The following is a 21,486-nucleotide window of genomic DNA, read 5'->3' as shown; positions in this document are numbered from 1 at the left end:
CTGTGCTCATTTTTTCATTCTTGATCGCCCGTTCATATAGTACGTGTCATATTTATTTTTTTTCGAATCTTTTTTTTTTTTGTTCTCTGGTTCCCAGACCGAACCAATGTAATTTCGAATCAATAAATAAACGATAAACGATTTATTTTTATTATACCGTGTTTACAAACACATACATACACACAAAACGTAATATATTGTAAACGATATATTTTATTTTTGTTTCAATTATTAATGAAATGAAAAAAGAAAAATGGAAATGACAATTATCGAATATTCATATATGTGTGAATGTGTACAGGTACAACACAATGCAATCTATCTATCTATCTATTGTATTTAAGTTATCTATTAACTGATGATGATAATGATGAAGATTATCCATTGGCTATCTAATATTACAAATGAATCGGATAGAATATAATATCCATAATGATATTTTGGCCAAACTCGCTCGTGTATCGATGATGAAGAATAAAAGTATTCAGAATTGAAGAAAACCAGAACAGGTAATATAGATGAAAAAAATGAGTTCGAATGATGATTTGTAAGTGTATTTGATGATGATGATGATGAAAGTGAGAGTTGATTGATGATTGAAAAAAGGGCAGTTTATTATCATCATCATTATTATTATTATTATTAGGTTATGAATGAGCCAATGAAGTTTTTGGCTATGATAAAGGCTATTTTGTTTTGTTGATTTGAGGCTGCTGCTGTACACAAAAAAAAATGATGAAGATGATAGATTCGTTATTTGGATGAACATGTATGTAATATTTTTTGTTTTGTCTATATATAGCCTGTGGTATTTTGAAAAAATGTTTTTCTATTACATGGCTATTGATAATGTGTGTTATTATAAGTAGGTTGATTTAGTTGTCCGAGGTGTTGATAACGGGATTTCAAAAAGAAAAGGAAAAAAAAGACGAACGATCGCTGAATATCATTCAATCAATCGATCATACAAAATAATGCCATTGAAAGTACCATTCCGATGATCAGAATGCAAGCAATTCCGATACCGATACCGCCCACTAACATTGCATGACCTTTGACGAAATTTTTCATTCTATCATAACAATCCTGATAATGAGAAGAAATATTTTTTTTTTGAAAAAAAATGAATTTTTTATTACACACACACACAACATTTATAATACTCACATCATGATAGGTATGTGTAGGATTTTCCGGTTCCATCATACATCTTTCCACTGATGATTCATCACGTAGATTTAGACAACATGTACGTGGTACTCGTCTACGATTATTTGATCCAAATATCGGATTATTTTGTCTATAAATAGTATAACCATGTTGGCCATCCAATTCAATACCACAACAATGGAACTGGATATTTTGGTAAGAAATGGTAATATATTATATTAGTAAAATTTAAAATCATACAATAGAACATTATTATAGAAAATGATGATGATATTTACATTTCGTTGAACAGAATCCCAAGCCTAAATGATTAAATAATAAAAAGGATGACAGTAAATTAGACAACAAAAGAAAAATAATTTGTACTATATGCTTACATCAGTAATGGCAGAATCATTACCATAATGGCTAATGGTAATTTGCATTTCACGTTTCATACGATCATCAACTTGATTACGAAAAACATAGCCAAGTATACCGCCCAATAACATCAATATGAATATAAGAAATAATAGAACGAAAAATACCAACAACATAAATCGTATCTCTTTATATGCACCCAATGAACCAAGAAATGATATGAATGATACGATTACACCGGCTGCAATTAATAATGATGCCGATGTTATATATAGATTCGATCCTAATAAACGTTCCATAAATGAACGATCGGCTAATGTCCATACACCGATAGCGAACACAACAAGACCACCAACCTAATTAAAAAAAAAAAAATTACAATTCATCCAATCGTAAAATAATTTTTGATGAAATGGACACTTACAAAAATAACGCCATTAGCTGCAAACATGGCAAATTTAATGCCTTTACCCACACCACCGTCTACCATTTTTTACGTTATTATTTTTCTGCTGTTGTGGACGAAAAAAAAACTATATGAAAATACAAATGGAATGGATGATGACAGAATCAAACAATAAGAACAGAAACAAAAAAATCAAAACAATTTTCCAATCTGATTGATTGATTGATTGATTTGGATTTGATTTATTCCCGACTATATCGACATTGATTGATTGTTCAAAAAAGGGAAAGGTAATGTACTGTTATTGTTGTAGTTGTTGTTGACTAGGAAGTTTTTTGTTTTCCTATTATTAAACACCACAGTTTCGGTTGATGAACTTTTCAATTGATTCTTGAATGACAAAATAAATTCAAATAACACATGTATATTTAGCATATAAAACCATTTGATCGAAGAATGTAGGAATCTCTGTTCGTTTCTTTCACCATATGATAAATTTTAAATTCAGATTATCATCGTCATCACAGATTTTGGTATCTTGTTGTTGGTATTTACAACGTACGAATATTTATCCTAAAAAATGTGTGATTTTGTAACACACACACACATATACACACAACTACAATATCATCATCAAATCCAGGAAAAAAAATCGGGTTCCAAAAATAATTCGACGACATATATCGGGGATATTAAAAAAAAGGTAAAATTTTGGGCGTTGTTCTGGAATTCATTTCTTTTTCTTTTATGTTTGGCGCCCAATTTTATATCACATTTACTATATATGTATACGTTATATATGAAAAACTAGATCAAACAAACAGCCTTGCTGAATGAAATTAGAAAAGATGATTGGATTGTGAATCTATGTAATTTTTTTTTCACTTTTGATTTAAAAAAAAACAAAAATACCTGAACCTTGATTATAAAGCAGGTTTGAGTTGAATTTTTGTTTTATTCATTTTCGGTACAAACACACACACACACACACACACACAATCGTTATATCGGTTAATACAAACAGCACACCTAGAAAAATTATATATGGTGATGCTGATGTAGTATTTTGTTCAACAGAATATTGGGTGTGGTTTTTATAAATCAGAAATGAAGAATTTTTCTCATTTTTTTCTATACGAATATTTTGATTCATTCATGAACTTTATTCCATTGAAATGAATAAATGAAAAGAAAACTGGAACAACAAAGCAAAACTATAAGCCAACAACAACAACAACAACAACAACAATAATATCATTTTGACACTATTCATATGATGATGATGACATTCATTGATGATGATTATATGACGATAATAATGAATGTCATCAATATATGAATTTTGGTTTAAATATACTTCACACACACAAATACAAGCATTGTGTATTGTATAGCATGCATGTGTTGTAAATTTCAAAGTTCAAATATATATTTTGAAAAATAAAAAAAAAATGTTTGCAACCAATATTTTGTTGTCATGAGTTTTTGTAAAATAAAATTTTATCAAATAAATATTTTGAGTAATTGAAAACAAAACAAAAAATTAATTACCGAAATGTAAACGTGACACAACAACAACAACAACAACGAAAAAAATGGGACAAATAAAACAGTTATATCGATTGATCGATTGATTGTATTCGTAAAATATCGATTTATGCATCAAATATTAAGAATTTTTTCTTGTTTTTCTTTGTGTTTGTGTGTGTGTGTGTGTGGATATTGTCAAGGAAACCTAATAACAAATTGAATAATAATAATTTGAATAAAAGGGGGGTTTTTTTGTTGAAAAACACAAGAATAATTTTGAATATGTTTGGAAAAATATTTGGTAAAAATAAAATCAATTTTTGAAAATAAATGATAAGCAAAATTCGAATTCGTGAATTTTGTGAATCAAAAATTGGAAACAACTTACCGATGGAAGTATGGAACTTTAAACAATGGACACAAACACAAAAGTTTTGGATTAAGTTTTGTTGAAAAAAAATGATAATGACGTTTATGGAATCAAGAAAATAAAAATGAACGCGCGTTTCATGAATTCGAAATCCAAATCTAAATTCAAATGACAACTGCGATTGAGTGACTACTCACACACACACACACACAGATACAGGAAAAATAAATTGCTCAAAACGAAAAATCCGATGAGAATGGATGGTGGATCTAGCGGAATATCGCAAACACACACACGCATAAACTCATACAGAGATTACATACTTTTTTCATCGGTCTTTTTCATATAACACATTGGGCAGCTATATGTGTGTTAGTGTGTGTGTGTGTGTAATACTGACTTTATTAGTTATTTTTATTATTTATTATGATATTTACAACCGGTAATATGGTGTGAAAAAAAAATTATCTGGACAAAATACTTGTGTGTGTATGTGTGTGTGTTGTTTGGAATCCTAGGAGACCGTAATCATTATCAAATATGATAATATTTGTATTTCAAACCTCATAATCATAGTCATAATTACCTGGTAAATCATTTTCGGCTTGTTGATTCATCTTTGATTTGTTTTTTTTTCATTCTTTTAATTTTAAGGTTGCTTAGGTTCCCATGTCTTTGACATTTTGCCGCCATGTATATTATTATATATGATGATTATTTATGACGGAAGTAACTATTGTATTATCAATATCACCAATGTTTATGATGATAATACATTGTATTGCAATTGGAAAAAAATGATCAATTAAATGGCAGTAATTTCGTTTGATAATAATGATGATTTTATAATCTTGAAGATTTATTAGTAATCATCATAACATTCGAATCTTATGGCTGAAATTTTATTGCCCACAGACAGATGGCGCCATAATTTGAGAATTTGTTACACATGTTTTCATGATCAACATCTGATTTCGAATTCGATTATTGTTTTTTTTTTTTGAATTTTTAGACATTTTTTTTTTGGTCAAAAATTTCAAATAAATCAAATACAATGCCCGCATATGAATTAGTTTTGTTAATCAAAAAACTACAAAAACCTGAACTAGCATCATGTATGAAACGTGCAGCCAATTTTATTTTCGATAATAATGGTATTTTACGAAAAATGGAATATTTTGGCCTACAGCCATTACATTTTCGTCTATCCTTCATCGATACCGAATGCTAAACGTTTTAATCAGGCCAAGTAAATCGTTTTTTGTATATTTCTTTCTTGTTTACTGACATTTTTTTTTTATTCATCATTTCTTTTTTTGATTAATAGTTTCCTTTTATATCATCTGGATCTACCACAAGAATCGATGAAAAAAGTATTCGAAGATTGTCGTTATGATACGGATATAATACGTGCATATTTTGTGAAAAAAGAATCCAATCTACCCGATGGTTACCATTGTACATTGAATGATGAACTGAAACCACCAGCATTACGACCATCGGTAATGTCATTAATTGAAGAAGGAAGAAAAAAGAAAGTCGATTATAATATGGGTGATTCGAAAAATGTTCGACAAATTTTGTAAAAAAAAACATTTTTTTTTTAATTGTCTTCGAAACAAAATACTTGTACTTTCACACATCGTAGTCATTTGTCATTTAAAATAAATACAAAAAAAAATACTTTTTTGTTTTGTTTTTTTTTTGGAATTTGGTCAAATATTTTTTTGGGAATTATCGGATTTTGAACAACTGAATTTAAGTTAATATTTTGAATATTCGATAAATAAATTCCCATTATTTATGTTTGTTGAGGTTACTGTCAAACTTTTTGAGCAAAAAAAAAAAAAAAAAAAAAGAAAAAAATGAATATTTTGATTCTGACAAAACAAAACATAAAAAAGGAAAAAAAATATAAATTGGATTATGATTCAAAAAATAGTTTCTCTTTCATAGAATTTAAATAAATTCTCTTATCGTAGTGGGTTTTTGTTGTTTTTGTTGTTGTTGTTGTTTTTGAAACTTGAGAAAAATCGAAATTTAGTTTTTTTTACGAATTTGAAATAAAAATTAAGTAAAAAATTTGAACATATTGTCAATGACGTCCAACAACGACGACAACAACGTTTTTTTTTCTCTCTCTCTTTGTTTCACTGTTATTTAAATCAATGATGATTAAACCAGAAAAACAACTATTTTTGGCCAAAATGATAATGGAGGTCATGGGATCTCATAATTTCATTAATCTTTAAGCTAGAAAAACGTCATTAAATGTTTGGTTTTGTCTTACAATGTTCGATCAATATAAGAATGGTTCATTAGTTCTGTATACAAGCGATTTAATAATGTATATATTGAGATAAGAAAAATTCCAATTAAGATTCAGCTACTGTCACTGGCCACACTGGCCAAGAAATAAGAGAAAAAAAGAGATTAAGGGTTAATTAGACGATAATAATAATAATAATAATAATTTCAATGTGGTCAATGTTTTTTTTATACATAAAAAGGATTGACAAGCATTCTAGGAATGAACAAGCAGCAGTCCAAAAAGAATTTAATATCCGGTCAACCTAGTTAGAATCTATAGAATAAAAAAATTAATACCTTTAGTTGGTAAATGTTACATCAATATTTATATCATTGACTATGGTAATCATCATCATCATCATGGATTAATAATGGACCACATAATCAATATCCTAAGAATAATAATCAAAAAAAAAATGTATTGCATAATGGAACTTGGATTTTGTTGTTGTTTCTTTATTCGAATCGATTACCACTACGATGGCGACGACATTTATTGACCCAGAATATGTTTGTTGAATAAAACAGAATTACAGAATCTATCCAGAAATTTTCTAAAGAGAAAAGAAAGAAAAATGTAGTTCAAGTTTGTAAGTTCATATATGAATAACGCTAGGATTTTTTTTTGTCATCTACTAATAAATGAATAGTAATTTGAAACAGATTTTTTCTTTTGGTTAAAAATTCTTTAAAAATCTAAGCCATATATAAACATAAAACAAAAGCGAATATTCATGGAATGCAAACCTCTTTAGGATGGTTGGGTTGGCAAGATATTTGAATAATGTTGATTTCAAAAATAATTCCATTTGCCAGTTTTAGGATGAAAAATTTATCTTTGTTTTGTCTTGTGTTCTTTATTTTAAAAATTATCTCTTATTTGATGCCGTGCAAAAAATTTGAGTTTTTTTTTGGCTTTTGTTGTTATAAAACAAAAAAAAAATCTTGAAGTGAATTTCATTCTACTGTAGAGTGCATCACAGAGTTCCATAGTTATTGTGTGTGTGTGTGTGTTTGTGTGTGTAAATCATTTTCAATTTTCAACTTTGTTTTTATCATTATGGGCCATTTTGTAACTGTAATCAAGATGATTTTGATTCTTGATTCTTGATGATGATGATGATGATAGTAGCATTGTTTAATGAAATTAATTTAATTATTATTGAAAACAGAAAATTATTCTGCATCCAATATATGAAATGAGTTTATTTATTTTATTTTTTCTTTTTTTTTGACGTCATACCACCAACGACAGAATCGTCGTAACTGGTCTTAGGCCAAAAATTGTTGAAATTTCTAAAGAAAATTCCTAAAAAGCAAGGCAAAAGAAAAACAAAAACAAAAACAAAATTTTAATCGAAAATGACATTTGGTTAACTTGACTAGATAAATTCGATTTGAACTTAGCTTAAATTTAACGATGATCACCACGACGACAAATCATTGACTTGGCCAATCGTTGATGATGATCGGGAGTGGTGGTAATTTGGTAAAAAAAAAAAAAATTTCAAATCACTTGGCCAAATTGTCATCATCATCATCATTCTCATTCACTGATATTTTTTTTTTTTTTTAGACACACGATGTTTGAGACAAATCCAATAACAAAAAAAAACTGAATGATTCCCTAAAAAAATTAATCAAAATTAATGGAATAAATCTAAAAATAGCTTGCATCTACATTCAATTGAATTTCATTTTTATTTCTTTTTGTCGTTTTTGTTGTTATTGTTGATGAAGGACTTGTTTTGAATGAACAATGAATGAATCCGGAGATCGAGACCATATGGTTCAAGTTCAAGAATAGATGTATTCTTTTTCTAGTTTTTTTCACAATTGTATGATATATACAATGAAACTGAAAAAAAAGAAAAGAAAAGAAATTCATTGAGAAAATTTCAATGGTTCAACATAAAAATGGTTGGTTCCGGATTTAGAGTTGTTTTTTTTTTGTATTCTATAAACCAATGGGTGGCCATCATCTCACCATCATACAATTTTTGGAAAAAAAAATAATGGACTTATTTTTCTCATGATAATGTAATGGTTCAGAAAAAAAATATTCATGTTAAATTGCGGAAGAAACAAATGTGAAAAATATGAAACATTCTCCATCATCATCAATATCAAGAATTTTGATGTTGTTGTTATTGTTTGTTCCAATTCGAACAAGTTTGTAGTCAATCGGAACTTGGAAATTATGATTTGATTTGGATTATGATTCCACTCATAATGATGATGATGATGATGATGATGAAACAAAATTTTTTTTTTTAAATTTTCATTTAAAAATTCGTGGAAAAAAATGCCATTGTTAAATCGATTCTGCTTTTTGAATCTTTTGGTATCGATCGATCAATCATCTATGATCAATGACATTTTCTTTCATTTTCCTATTGTCCATCGGGAATAAAGTTTCGTTCTTGGTTTATCGATGTGAAATTCTTGTTCGCATAGAATAAAAAAAAAACTCGACATTGGTAAACGAAGAAGAATGAATTTCTTCAAAGAATCTGTGAAACAAAAAAAGATGAAATATCGTTACATCTTATAATATCATTATTATTATTTGTTTTTTTTCGATGATGATAACATAATCATTTGCATACATATCATCTCATTAACAAGCAACTTTCGTGTTTCGTTGATCAAAAAAAAAACAACAAAAAAACAAATGAATGATGACTGAATGTTAATTCAAATCGGAAATGAATGATAAAATAGACGCACCGGAAGAAAAATGCAGTTTGTTCATCAGTGAATTCGAATGATTACGGAAATGATATCAGTACCAAACACACTCTTCCCCATCTCTTGATATCCATCATGGCCAAATTTCTGTTTCATCAAACATTCTATTTTGTTTCTTCATACACATATGACATGACATCTACGGAAATGTTTGTCCATATATGACGTCATTGTTTTTGCCACTTCTATATTCTTCAATTCTATCCCCACAAAAATATATCAGAATCTCAATTGATCCAATTGATTCTATAAAATGGATAAATGAAAAAAAAATTCGATTAAATTCTACGAAATTCAATGGAAAAAAAACAAAAGTAATTTTCAATGCCAAAAGAAACAAATACATAAATTGAATTATTATTATAAACAAAAAATTCAAATTCGAGTTCGAACGATTATCGAATGAAAACAAACAATTTTCTTTTTTTTTTTCTTCGTTGTTGTCGCCGATGATGATGATGATGCCATTCAATTCAATCATTCGAAACATATTCATCACATTCATTTAGTCTTTTTGGCCAATTGGAATATTCATACTTTTTTCCATGGAATCTATTTTTTTTTTTTTTTTTTTTTTTGGTTATAGTTATTATTTTCATTCTAAATCCTATGGATCGTTTGGAGATTTTCAAATCGTGTGTGTGTGTGTTTGTGTGTTTGCGTATTGTTGTTTGTGGAACGATGAATCACACACGTAACACACACACACACATAATACCTCTATTCCCAAAATAGTTAAAAAAAAAATTTTTCTTTTCCATTCGTACTTGGATGATCAAATCATCAATGTATTGAATTGAATTTGTGGTGAAAAGATTTTTTCCATTTTTGTTCAATTTAATTATTGTCGAAAACGATTCAGAGAATTTGTATTGAGAAAGAAATTGATTTTGGTCCATGTTTTCATGAGATTTAATAGAAATGATGATGATGTCCATTCAGGATTCATTTCGATGAAACAATAATCATAATCATTGATTGAACATTTTTGTTTTTTTCGTTCAATTTTGATTAATACCTATATGATTTCATCATTTCTGTCGTCATGATTGACATGATTCATTTGTTGTTGTTGTTGTTGTTGTTGTTGAATCTCCACCATTATTTTCCCCTGTAATGATGACCATATGTTTGGATTAAATTTTGAATTGAAATCTATATACTTTTTCTTGTTATTATTTTTATTGTTGAAAATGAAGAAGCATCCATTGAAAACCAATAATTTCTTTAGTATTAGGATGGTCAATTTTTCAAGCATCATTCAACATTTGAAAAAAAAGAATTGAAAAAAAAACCAAATCTTTTTTTTTTTTCTTTCTTCATCACCAAGATTCATTGATGTTTGATGATGATGAATATTTGAGAAGTAACCAAAAAAAAAAAATCCTGAAATGCTGATTTTTTCCCATTATATCTCCCCTTTAGTACCAAAGAAAAAAATGTCATCAATATCAAAAAAAAAAAAAAATGATCCGGGCAATCATCATTCAGAACAAAAACTCTGCATGACTCGTTCTTTTCCACATATAATCCATTTGTCCCATGTCTAAATCCTTTTATTCCTAAAAATGATGATGATGATGAAAAAAAACGAACAAAATTTACATCATTAATTCAATAATACCAAACCAAACAAACAAACAAACAACAACAACAAAAAAAATGAATAAATAAGTAGTAAAAATGAAAAATAAATGTGACGTATATATCATTCTTGTTACTATTATTCATTAATTTCATTGTTCCACTTTTGAAAAAAAAACATGAATAAATGAAATGAATGGATGTGTGTGGTCAGAATTCCTAGAATGAATGAATGGATACATACATACATACAATCATATATCATTATCATAAGAAAAAAAAATTAGATATCATAAAAAACACATTTACCATTCATTCATAAAAAAAAATCAATGATGAAAAAAAGAGACTTGCCGTTTCTTTATAATGAACATCTATGATCATCATCATCATCATGATGATGACGATGATTCATATCTAAGTGGCTATATACCAATAAAATATACCAAAGTCTTATGATTTGAAAAAAAGATGATGATGATGATGATGATTCTTTTTCAACGTTCGTGATGAAGATGTTGATGATGATAATGGAAATGATAAACAAATATAAATGACCGAATTGAAATGAAAAATACATATCATTTATATATAAAAAAAAATGTTTTCTATGATGATGATGATGATAAATGGTATATATTCTAATGGTAATGGCAATGATGGCGTCATATTTTTTGGCATCAAGTGGCTTGGCATTTAATTTTAGTTATTATTGATATGAAAATCTCATCCGGAATAGACGACCATTTGTTGGTTGAATTTTTTTTTATTTTTCATTTTTTAACTGATGTTGATTATTGTTATTGTTTACTGTACTGGAATGAATTTTCATTTTTCTTGTTTTTTTTTTATTTTGGATTCGTATTTTTCATTTTTATCATCTGAAATAAAATAAAACCCACCAAGTTTTCATAACCAGTCATCTAAGATGCCCAAAAAACTTGTCACATCAACAATCTGGTCAATGGACCGAGAATGTTTTTTTTTGTTGTTGTTGTCGTTGCTGCTGCTAAGTTTCATTTCAATTTCTGGTTCGCCTATATTCTTCTTTTTGATATCCACCATCATCAACCTACACTACATATACAACCATCATCATATTTTTTTTCACAAACCAAATTTGGCTAATAATGATCATAGTAATGGAAAAAAGTTGAAAATTCGAAAGTGGAGGTTGAAGGTTCTAGTCGTCTTTTCGAATTTTTGATTTGTACAGAAAGAAGGAAGGATAGTATTTCATTGTTTCAACCATATGATGATATTGGTATAAATTTTAATTTTCTAAATTGATCCTTGATATTCCATATGTTGTTGATGGTTATGTAGATAAACGTCAAAATTTTTGATATTTTTGTACTTAAAGGACTAAATCAAGTAGACATATAAATAAATGAACAAATACAAAGAGGGAAATAAAGAGAGAGAGAGAGAGAGAGAGAGTGAAACAAATAAATGTACATGAAGACATAAAAATTACGAAAAAAAAACAAACCAGGATTTAAATCGAAATTTGTTGACATTTCAAATATAATTAACGTACCATGCACATGGATGAAAATGATGGGGGAAAAGGCGAATCGATAATTGTTATTCATCCATCGATGATGATCAGTATCGAAATCGAATGATAAATTGAAGAATAGAATCAGAAGGATAAATGAAAATTCTTTTACCTATATGTGTAATCATAAAATAGAAAAAAAACAGGAAAGCTAAAAAAAATATCCCAAACACGGATTATGTTTCATCCATTTTCCATCAAAATTTGGTAGTTGTTTTTTTCATCAATATCATTAGATTGGTAGTTTTTGTTGTTGTTGTTGTTGTTGTTGTTTCTGTTTTTTCTTTCCTGTATTGAAATCATTTCCAAATAAAAATTCTTTATTCATTGTACGAATGTTTTGGAAAAAAATTGGATCATTTGTAGATTCTTTTCTTTGTTGTTGTTATTATTATTATTTTCATTTCATCATCATCATCATCATTATTATTTGTCAAGATTTGCACCGTAAGTTGTAGAAAAACTTTTCATTTTCGTTTAAAGGTGACAATTTGCTTTGTTAATATTGTTCAATATATTAGTTTGAAGAATTCTACAGTATTCATCATTATTGAATGTCATTAATTTCAAATTATTTTCAACAATAATTTCTATTAATTATACTTTGGCAATGATTTTTGCATTACAGGTCAGAAATTCTTTACGTATAGAAAAAACGCTGTATTTGTCGAATATACTAACACACACACACACACACACACAAAAAAATCCATTGAATTCTGATTGGAGATATATGGAAAGAAAAATTGTTAATTGGAAATTCCTAAAACGATTAATTCGAGAATTGAAAACAGAAAAATTGTGTAAACAACATCAGCAGGACATTCGATTCTATTTCAACACATGTAGTTTACGGTAGAAAAAAAAAGAAAATATGAATCATTATTATTATTAATTATCGACCAAACAGACCTTCGGCCAAACTAATTTCAGTCAATACAGAATCCGTGGTTAAAATTATCATCTTTTATTTTTTCTGTGTGTGTGTGTCATCGGAAATGGATATTTTCTTCCCTCACCACCACCACTGAGATTGATGTGAATTGGCCACGCACAACGAAAAACTGACTGAATAATATACAAAACAAAATGACAAACACAATGACAACAACAACAACAACAACAGCAATTTTTTCCCTGATTTCAAGACAAAAGCATTGGGACGAAACTGAACGTGATCTAATTTTTATAATTAAGATTTTTAATTAAGAAAAATTATCCAAATTAACTAAAGCGCACCACTATGTATGGCTATTCTATAATATAAATTGAGCTCAAACAAACAAACAAACAAACCAACAACAACAACAACATTGGATGGGCAATTTTCAATATTTTTTTTCATCTAAATATTCTTATTTCTTACCATGTAGGTGTTGTTGTTGATGTAAAATGATGAAACGAAGAAAGTAAGTAAAAAAAACAAACATTGTTAACTTTGAATATTGTTGATTTCTTTTCTGTTTTTCTTTATTTTATTTTTTATTTTTTTTTTGTTGAAGAAATAGAATCTGTTTACATCATACACACAATAGAATAAAAATAAAACTACGCCTATTCGGCCAAAAGACATACACTTTATAATAACTGTGATATTTTTGGGTTTGGCGTGCCTGTATGAATCATCATTGTGATTATTATTATTGTTGTTGAATTACGAATACATTCTTGCGTGCATGATTGCTGAAGTCAAGTTTCAAAACAGTGATGCTACTTCGTCTGTGTGTGTGTGTGTTTGGTTGTATGTCTTCGATGGGCGTGATTACACATTCCGATGGTAGTCGAATTCCGTGATTACATATCGGATGGTGATGGTGATAGGATCATCTCAAATATAAATACCGTTTCGTTTTGTTGGATAACTATCATTTTATTGGATCTCGATTCTTTGATAACACATTTCATTGATTCTCTTTCATTCTTATTCTCAATTGTTTATTGGCTGTCAACCACGGTGTTTGATCGTCCCAATTTTTGTTCTTAATCAACAAACAAACAAGTTTGATTCATTTTTTTTGATTCTGAATCACTATCAATTATCATTCAATCATTTTGTGTTTTTCAATCCGAAATTGCAATATATTTTTACTTCCGGCTGTGATTTTCCGGATTCATTCATTTCAAGTATTCAGAAATTTTCTTCGTTGAAACAAAACAAAAAAAAACGATGGTATCCTATCAACAAAATCGTCAATCAAATAAATTTATTTTTTTAATCATAACAATTATCGTAACGATTATCGTAAACACATATGGTACCGTATCAGCAGCAGCTATTCAATCAAATGATAATAATGATATTCAATTCGATAAACGACAGCCAATACCGATGCCAAGGTAAATATTATCTTTAAATGATTATCATCTAAAATGATAAAAAAAAATTAATCAATCTTATGAATTTTTTCTTAAGAATCGGACGATCATCATCATCATTATCGAATGGACAGGATAAAAGACAAAGTTTAATACCGGCACCAAGAATTGGACGACGTGATGAAAAATTATCCGGTAATGGTGGCCGTACAACAACAATCGATTGCTCGAATAATCCAGAATTATGTATGTATATATATTGATTGTGTATGTTGATTTAACTAAAAAATTATTTTTCTTCAGGTGAAAACTATGAATCATTCGGATCAATAGTCGGTAATAGCGGCGGTGGTGGTGGTGGTGGCAATATTAATGAACAGGAAAATCTAATCGAACCATTAGATATACAATTACGTGCAGCATTTATACCACGTCTGGGAAAACGTTCAACATCATCAATGTCAACATTACATTCAAAATCACCGCAATCAAGAATAATTAATGAAAATGATTTATTTGATTTATATCGTACCGGTATAATTGATAATGGAAAAATGTTTGGTTATTTACCTCGTCATACACAACAACAATCACAATTACAGTCAACAACATCAAATATCGATAATAATGATGATGATAATAACGGAAATGATGATACAATGTTGATTAATGATTATTATGATGTTAACAATGATCAACAACATTATAGGACGATTCCGGCGGTTATGCGTGATTTATTCGAACAACCACAACGACAGCAGTCATTATCAACATTACTTAATCGATATTATTGGAATAGCAATAAACGTACAGCCATTCCATATACACCGCGTATTGGTCGTGCTGTATTTGCACCGAGAATTGGTAAAAAATCAGCATTCGTACCGAGAATTGGATAAACTATTATTAATCATGGAGGAACAAATTAAACGAGAAAAGATCTCTCATTTTTGATTAAAATAAAAACAAAAATGGTCCATTCGACCATTCAACAACACAACACACAAATCAATGCCCCGCTAATCGTTGGTCATCATCATAATCATCATCAATAATAACATGAAGTCAATGTTTTACCAAGACCTTCATTTTCAAATGACCGTTGTTCACCTCCTGCTCCTCATTATCATCATTATCATCCTGCTTCCGGATTGTTTTTTCGTTTGATTTTATTTATTTATTTATTTATTTTTTTTTTTTTTTGGTAAAATTCATTGAGAAAGAATGTTGTTTGGTGAAAAGTTTTCAATTTCAATTATCAATTTTCTGCTACTGTTAAATTATTATTATTATTATTAATTAATAATTATTATTATTGAATTGATTTGGATGAAGGAATGAGAAAAAACGAAAAGATAAATTTTGAAAAAAATTTTCACACATCGTCATTTATGAATGTCATATATCGTATTGTTTTATGATCGATTCCAGAATCGTCTGTATATCATATTAAAAATAGACCAAGAATTGGATCGATAAATTATATCACGAAATTTTCTCCACATTCGAAAATGTGTTTTTAATTCACTATGCAATTGCCGTAGATTGGCACATAATTTATCAATCATTAAATCCATCGAATTGAAAAATTGGTCGGCGGCTTCGGTTTTAAGGTTTTTATCGCCATCATTATTATCGACGTTCGACTGTTTCAAATCAAATTCTACAGTTGTTTCAGTTGTTGTGATATCATCAGATGATTGAACATGGTTATGATCATCATCCGAATCATCTCCATTATGATCAAAGCGATGAGTCAAAAAGAATCCATCTGAACCAATGGAAAATATCGTTAAATTCATCAACAGAATCAATGGACATATTGTTTTGAAATTCATTCTCAACGAGATGATGATGATGATGATGATAACAATGATTGTTTGATAATGATTCAAAGAAAAAAACCTAACCAAATCACTCGGTGGTAATCCAATTTTGTTTTGTTTATCCCCAAAATGACAACAACAATCAATGAAATTAAATCGAATATAATTCATATTATAGGCCATCATCATCAAATATCAATTCGAATAATTGATCCGAATCAAACATTTATGTCAAAAAAAACGACATAAAAAAAATTGAAATTTGATTTTTTTTTCTCGAAAATTTCAAAGTTCAAAATATTGATTTTTTGATTGACATTTTTTTTTAAATCACCAATCTTACCATTTTAACCTTAACCGTCTTTGTGGATTATTTTCAATTCGAATCATATTGTTACAAAATGGCAACAACAAAAAAAAATATATAACCGAAAAACTGTCAAACCGTTATACGAATTTTCCGAATTTATCCCGAATATTTACTTTTCATACAATAATATATCCTCAATTGACTGGCATATAATATGATGATAATCGAAAAATCAGTAACAAATCAAAAAGAAACAAATGCCAAACAACCAACAATTGATGATGATGATGATGATAGAATCGAATGTGAAAAAGAAAGTGAGAGAGAAAAAAAATGATGATGATGACATTTTAAAACTTGTCATACACAATTGGCAAATGAAAATACATTTCGTAACTTGTCATAAAGAAAAAAAAATGAAATTTCGGTTTTTCTTTGAGAAATTGTGAACAAATTACCCAAGTATTGTGTGTGCATGTGTTTGTGTGATTGACCGGAGTTTCATTTTTTTTTCTCTATATTTGCTGGAAACAAATAATATAATCGAATGAATAACGGTAAAAAAAACTTGTTTTTTTCGCACAGAAAAAGAAAACGCAATGAGTTTCAATCGAATTTTTTTTTAATCAATGAAAAATTTATATTTTTAGCGTAAATAAAGGGATGTACATCATCATCATCATCATCATCATCATCACCACCGCCAGCACCACAGCAACGACAACAATAACAATATCAAATGGTCCAGTGCGTATTTGGAAAATGGTCCTAAATGAAATGATGATGATGATGATGATGATGATGGATTTCGTAATTTTTTTTCGCAGGTTTTTCAAAGTTTTTCTTTTTATGATTTTTTTTCCAAATTTTCTCTATACAATAAAAAAAAATGTTTTCTTTTTTACTTTACTTTCTATTTCCTGTGAATTGTGTGTGTGTGTGTGACACGGCCCCTTTTTTCCTTTGTCACAAGTTGTTGTCGTTGTCAATATAGCCAAATATTCGTATGATGATGATGATTCGAACATTACATAATCATTCGAATCGATTCGATGTTTGGAAAAAACAAGAAAAAAAAACCAATATTATTTATGCCTTCCCTCAGCAAATGATGATGATGACCATCATTTTGATTTTGTTGTTGATCGACCATTTTTCATCAAATTTGATTTGATTTCTTTTTTTTGTGTGTTTCTGTGTTTGTGCGTGTATGTAAATACGACAATGGCCATCGATAATGATAATGATAATAATAATGGTGGTGGTGAACTATGTGAATTACAATCATCATCATCACCATCATTGATGGCAAATTATGAACGAAAAATTGTCTGGCGTAATGTAATTGCATTGACCACATTACATATAATAGCCATTTATTATTTCTGTACAAATTCCATGAATCCATCTATACAATGGTATCATCTATTCATACCTGATATATTTGGCCGTTTAAGTGGTCTAGGTATTTTAGCCGGTGCACATCGTCTTTGGGCACATCGTTCATATCGTGCACGTTTACCATTACGTATTGTATTAATGTTATTACAGACAATGGCATTACAGAATGATATATATGATTGGTGTCGTGATCATCGTGTTCATCATAAATATTCGGATACGGATGCTGATCCATATAATGTTCGTCGTGGATTCTTTTTCTCACATATGGGATGGCTTTTAGTACGAAAACATCCCGAAGTTGTACGTAAAGGTATACTTTTGATTTATTTGTTTGTTCTAATAAAACTAATATAAATTCGTATAAATGCATCAACTTTTTCACATCAGGTAAAACAATCGATCTAACCGATTTATGGGCAGATCCGGTTGTACGTTTTCAACGTCGTTTCTATATACCATTGGTCATTCTGGTATGGGGAATTTTACCCACTTATATTGGACATCTTTTAACCGGATTACCATGGTGGGAATGTTTTTTTGGTGCCGTCATTTTTCGTTATGTTTATTCTCTACATTGTACATGGACAGTTAATTCATTGGCACATATGTATGGTTATCGTACGTTTGATCGTTCATATGAACCACGTGAAAATCGTCTAGTTACATATCTTAGTTTAGGTGAAGGTTATCATAATTATCATCATGTTTTTCCTTGGGATTATTCTGCATCCGAATTAGGATGGACAAAATGTTTTAATATTGCAACATTATTTATCGATTTATGTGCATGGTTAGGCCTTGCTGATCAACGAAAAAAAGCCGATCAAAAATTGATTAATGATCGTCTTAAACGTACAGGAAATCTTGATGAATATCAACGACAAACGAATCGAAATTTTCATCAGATTTTCATAGATTATCTAATTGGTTTCATTATATCTGAACATCTTTTATGGATAACATTTGCATTACGTTATTGGTCAAATGGAACAATTTAAATTTTAAAATTTAAAATTTTTTTATTATTATTATTGAAACAATTAAAATGATTTATCATTCATCGTTATCTGCTTTGGGCGATTTATTCGTTGTAGTCATGGCTTGATCAATCACTACTTAATGAATCTTGTGAATCACTGAAATGAATAACTTCTTCGTTATCATCTTCTTGCCTTTGATATCGATGTTGATGTCTTGATGAAAATTCATCATAATTATAATCATCGTAGTCATATTCGATTCGATTTTCATCATTTGATGGTGGTTGTTTATCACCACATTTACATTTCGATACTAAATGTTTTATTTCAGAAATATCTTTTGTCATTTGTTGAATTGATCGTTTTGTTTTTGGACATAGATAACAAGCAGAACGGCCATATGCATTATCTGCTCTAGGTGGTGGCATTAATTTTTGTTGTTTCATCGCTTCAATTATTGTGATCATCATGATAATCATCATCATATTGATGGTTACGACCATATTGATTAGTTTAGTCATTTTTTATTTTCATTCAACCTTGATTATGATTATTAAAAATACAGACAGATATGATAAATAGATTGAATTTAATTTTGTTTAGAATGTTTAACCATTTTTATATCAATTTTTTTTTTTTTTTTTTTTGATATTCATCTCAATCAAAATGTCATTTTCATCATGTATGCCAAAAGATCATTATAATATATGGATGACATTTATTATTGATGATTTAAAAGATTTTTTTTTTGTTTAATAAATGAAATGAAAAATAAGAAATAAATTTATCGTATTGAATATTTAAACCAACGATGATCAAGAACTTGGCGTGCTGTTGGACGAAATGCCAATCTTGGTTCAAGCATTTCATCGATTAAATCACGACATTCTTCTGTTAAATAGATACGTTTATTAAAACGATATTGACGATTACGTTGTTGCCAAACAAGATTATTTTCACCATTACGGTTGTTATTAATTTTATATGATGACCAACGAAATGGACGATGATAGTTAAGCATTTCGAATAGACAAACACCCATTGAATAGATATCGGAACGGAATGGATCATATGTACACCATGGTAATGTATCGATATTTGATTGTAGTTCTTGATTTAGGATTTCTGGTGCCATATATTCAGTTGAACCACATTGAGTTGATAATAAAATTTCGATACGTTTCGTACGATCATCAATACTTTTATTGGCAGATGTACAGCAATAATTTCCTAACATATGATTGTTAGCAATACCTGTATGATGTTGATGCGACGATGATGATGATGATGATGATGAGAAAGGATCTGAATGGATTGACAGCGAAATAGCTAGACCAAAATCAGTCAATAGGGCAACATATTTTTCATCGAGAAGAAAATTTTCCAATTTTAAGTCACGATGTGCAACACGATGTTCTTCATGTATATATTGTATGGCTGACATTAGCTGTCGTGTCCAACGTTTTGCATACGTTTCTGGTAATGGTTTCTGATAGAATTGATATAGATAATGAGCGATTGTTTTGTTTGCGGCAAATTTCATCATAATATAATAATCACGATTATCATCACCGATAATTATTTCGTATAATTGTATAATGTTTGGATGTCGAATCTGACGTAATATACGAATTTCTTCTTCAATAAAATTCTGCTGCATCTGAAGTCGCCATTGACCATCCGAATCAGTGGGTCTTATATCTTCAGCACGACCAATTCTAACATGTTTACAAGCAACACCACCACGTGATACAAATAAACGGCTTGCCTCATACAACGTGCTGAATGAACCACGTCCAACAACACGATGTAAAAGATAACCATGCATAAGAACTTCGAACGGTGTAATGACAACACCACCTACAGGTTCTGGTGGTGCTGTTGGTTTTTCATACAAACGTCGACGATTCTGCGGCGTATTTGGACGTATTTGATTCACATAGTACATTATTGAATTATGTATTAGATTCGATGTCAAATCACTTTGAAATGGTGATGTTGGTCTTCGATTATTTGTTAAAATATCCAAATTAGTATCGTTTGTATTTTGATTTGGATGATGATATTGATATGGATAATGTTTAGACATTGAAATTGATTTTGGATTTTGATGATTTTTTAACGAATTTGTTGAATCAAATTGTTTATTAATCCATGAACTATTCGTATAGTATGATTTGAATGGTAATGGTGGTAATTCATCATAATGAAGTTGATAATGATGAGGAATTTTATTCTTCACCATAATCGATAATGAAGATTTGGGCCTGATACGAAAATCGGTGGTTTCGAAAACAGAAATTTTATTTGTAATATTCATTTGTTTCGATGGTGGTGATGTCGTCTGTTGTGATAATTTATCGACATTTGATTTGGCTTTATATCGATTGTTTCGTTTTTGAACCATTTCATTATCGTAATCGCTTATCGAGCAATTTTAATCTGTAATTTTTTTCTTCGATTTTATTTCACCACAAAAAAAAAATAAAATTAATTAGATTTTTTTTCAAAAAATTTAATTTAAACTAAAATTTTTTTTCAATATAATTCATATTAAACAATGAAAGTTTAAAAAATCATGATCAATCTCCTTAACATTTGTATACAC

The 21,486-nt window shown here is 28.9% G+C and overlaps 5 protein-coding genes across 12 annotated transcripts; 3 read left to right on the top strand and 2 right to left on the bottom strand.

Moving 5' to 3' along the window:
• Positions 1 to 197: 197 nt before the first annotated feature.
• LOC124490858 (CD151 antigen-like) lies at positions 198 to 4,182 on the bottom strand. 8 transcript variants are annotated; one of them, XM_075730756.1, is made up of 6 exons: positions 3,855 to 4,182; positions 1,955 to 2,063; positions 1,548 to 1,886; positions 1,449 to 1,472; positions 1,168 to 1,353; positions 198 to 1,086 (listed from the first exon to the last, which is right to left on the bottom strand). In XM_075730756.1, the coding sequence occupies exons 2-6, from the start codon at positions 2,018 to 2,020 to the stop codon at positions 955 to 957; spliced, it is 747 nt and encodes a 248-aa protein (XP_075586871.1). In that variant the 5' UTR covers positions 2,021 to 2,063; positions 3,855 to 4,182; the 3' UTR covers positions 198 to 954. The 8 variants fall into 8 exon arrangements, with proteins under 8 accessions (XP_075586871.1, XP_075586875.1, XP_046909379.2 ...); XM_075730760.1 differs by having other exon boundaries at positions 1,955 to 2,039; XM_047053423.2 differs by having other exon boundaries at positions 1,955 to 2,042; positions 3,855 to 4,180.
• A 433-nt stretch (positions 4,183 to 4,615) lies between these two features.
• mRpS6 (mitochondrial ribosomal protein S6) lies at positions 4,616 to 5,519 on the top strand. Its single transcript, XM_047053424.2, is given in 3 exon segments — positions 4,616 to 5,046; positions 5,048 to 5,085; positions 5,164 to 5,519. Coding segments are annotated over 3 exon segments (453 nt in total). The 5' UTR covers positions 4,616 to 4,890; the 3' UTR covers positions 5,423 to 5,519.
• A 7,475-nt stretch (positions 5,520 to 12,994) lies between these two features.
• LOC124490379 (uncharacterized) lies at positions 12,995 to 15,736 on the top strand. The gene is made up of 4 exons (XM_047052858.2): positions 12,995 to 13,451; positions 13,545 to 14,379; positions 14,456 to 14,604; positions 14,662 to 15,736. The coding sequence occupies exons 2-4, from the start codon at positions 14,210 to 14,212 to the stop codon at positions 15,255 to 15,257; spliced, it is 915 nt and encodes a 304-aa protein (XP_046908814.2). The 5' UTR covers positions 12,995 to 13,451; positions 13,545 to 14,209; the 3' UTR covers positions 15,258 to 15,736.
• Positions 15,737 to 17,714: 1,978 nt separating this feature from the next.
• Positions 17,715 to 18,904, top strand: LOC124500388 (stearoyl-CoA desaturase 5). The gene is made up of 2 exons (XM_047064454.2): positions 17,715 to 18,208; positions 18,286 to 18,904. The coding sequence occupies exons 1-2, from the start codon at positions 17,719 to 17,721 to the stop codon at positions 18,894 to 18,896; spliced, it is 1,101 nt and encodes a 366-aa protein (XP_046920410.1). The 5' UTR covers positions 17,715 to 17,718; the 3' UTR covers positions 18,897 to 18,904.
• A 758-nt stretch (positions 18,905 to 19,662) lies between these two features.
• On the bottom strand, positions 19,663 to 21,242 carry LOC124490377 (testis-specific serine/threonine-protein kinase 3). Its single transcript, XM_075730750.1, has 2 exons — positions 20,198 to 21,242; positions 19,663 to 20,077 (listed from the first exon to the last, which is right to left on the bottom strand). The coding sequence occupies exons 1-2, from the start codon at positions 21,196 to 21,198 to the stop codon at positions 19,663 to 19,665; spliced, it is 1,416 nt and encodes a 471-aa protein (XP_075586865.1). The 5' UTR covers positions 21,199 to 21,242.
• Between the last annotated feature and the right edge of the window lie 244 nt (positions 21,243 to 21,486).

The sequence above is a fragment of the Dermatophagoides farinae genome, chromosome 4, assembly GCF_024713945.1.
Source record: "Dermatophagoides farinae isolate YC_2012a chromosome 4, ASM2471394v1, whole genome shotgun sequence".
NCBI lineage: Eukaryota > Metazoa > Arthropoda > Arachnida > Sarcoptiformes > Pyroglyphidae > Dermatophagoides > Dermatophagoides farinae.
Note: the sequence above shows the minus strand (reverse complement) of the source record. Positions and strands in the feature narration are given on the sequence as shown.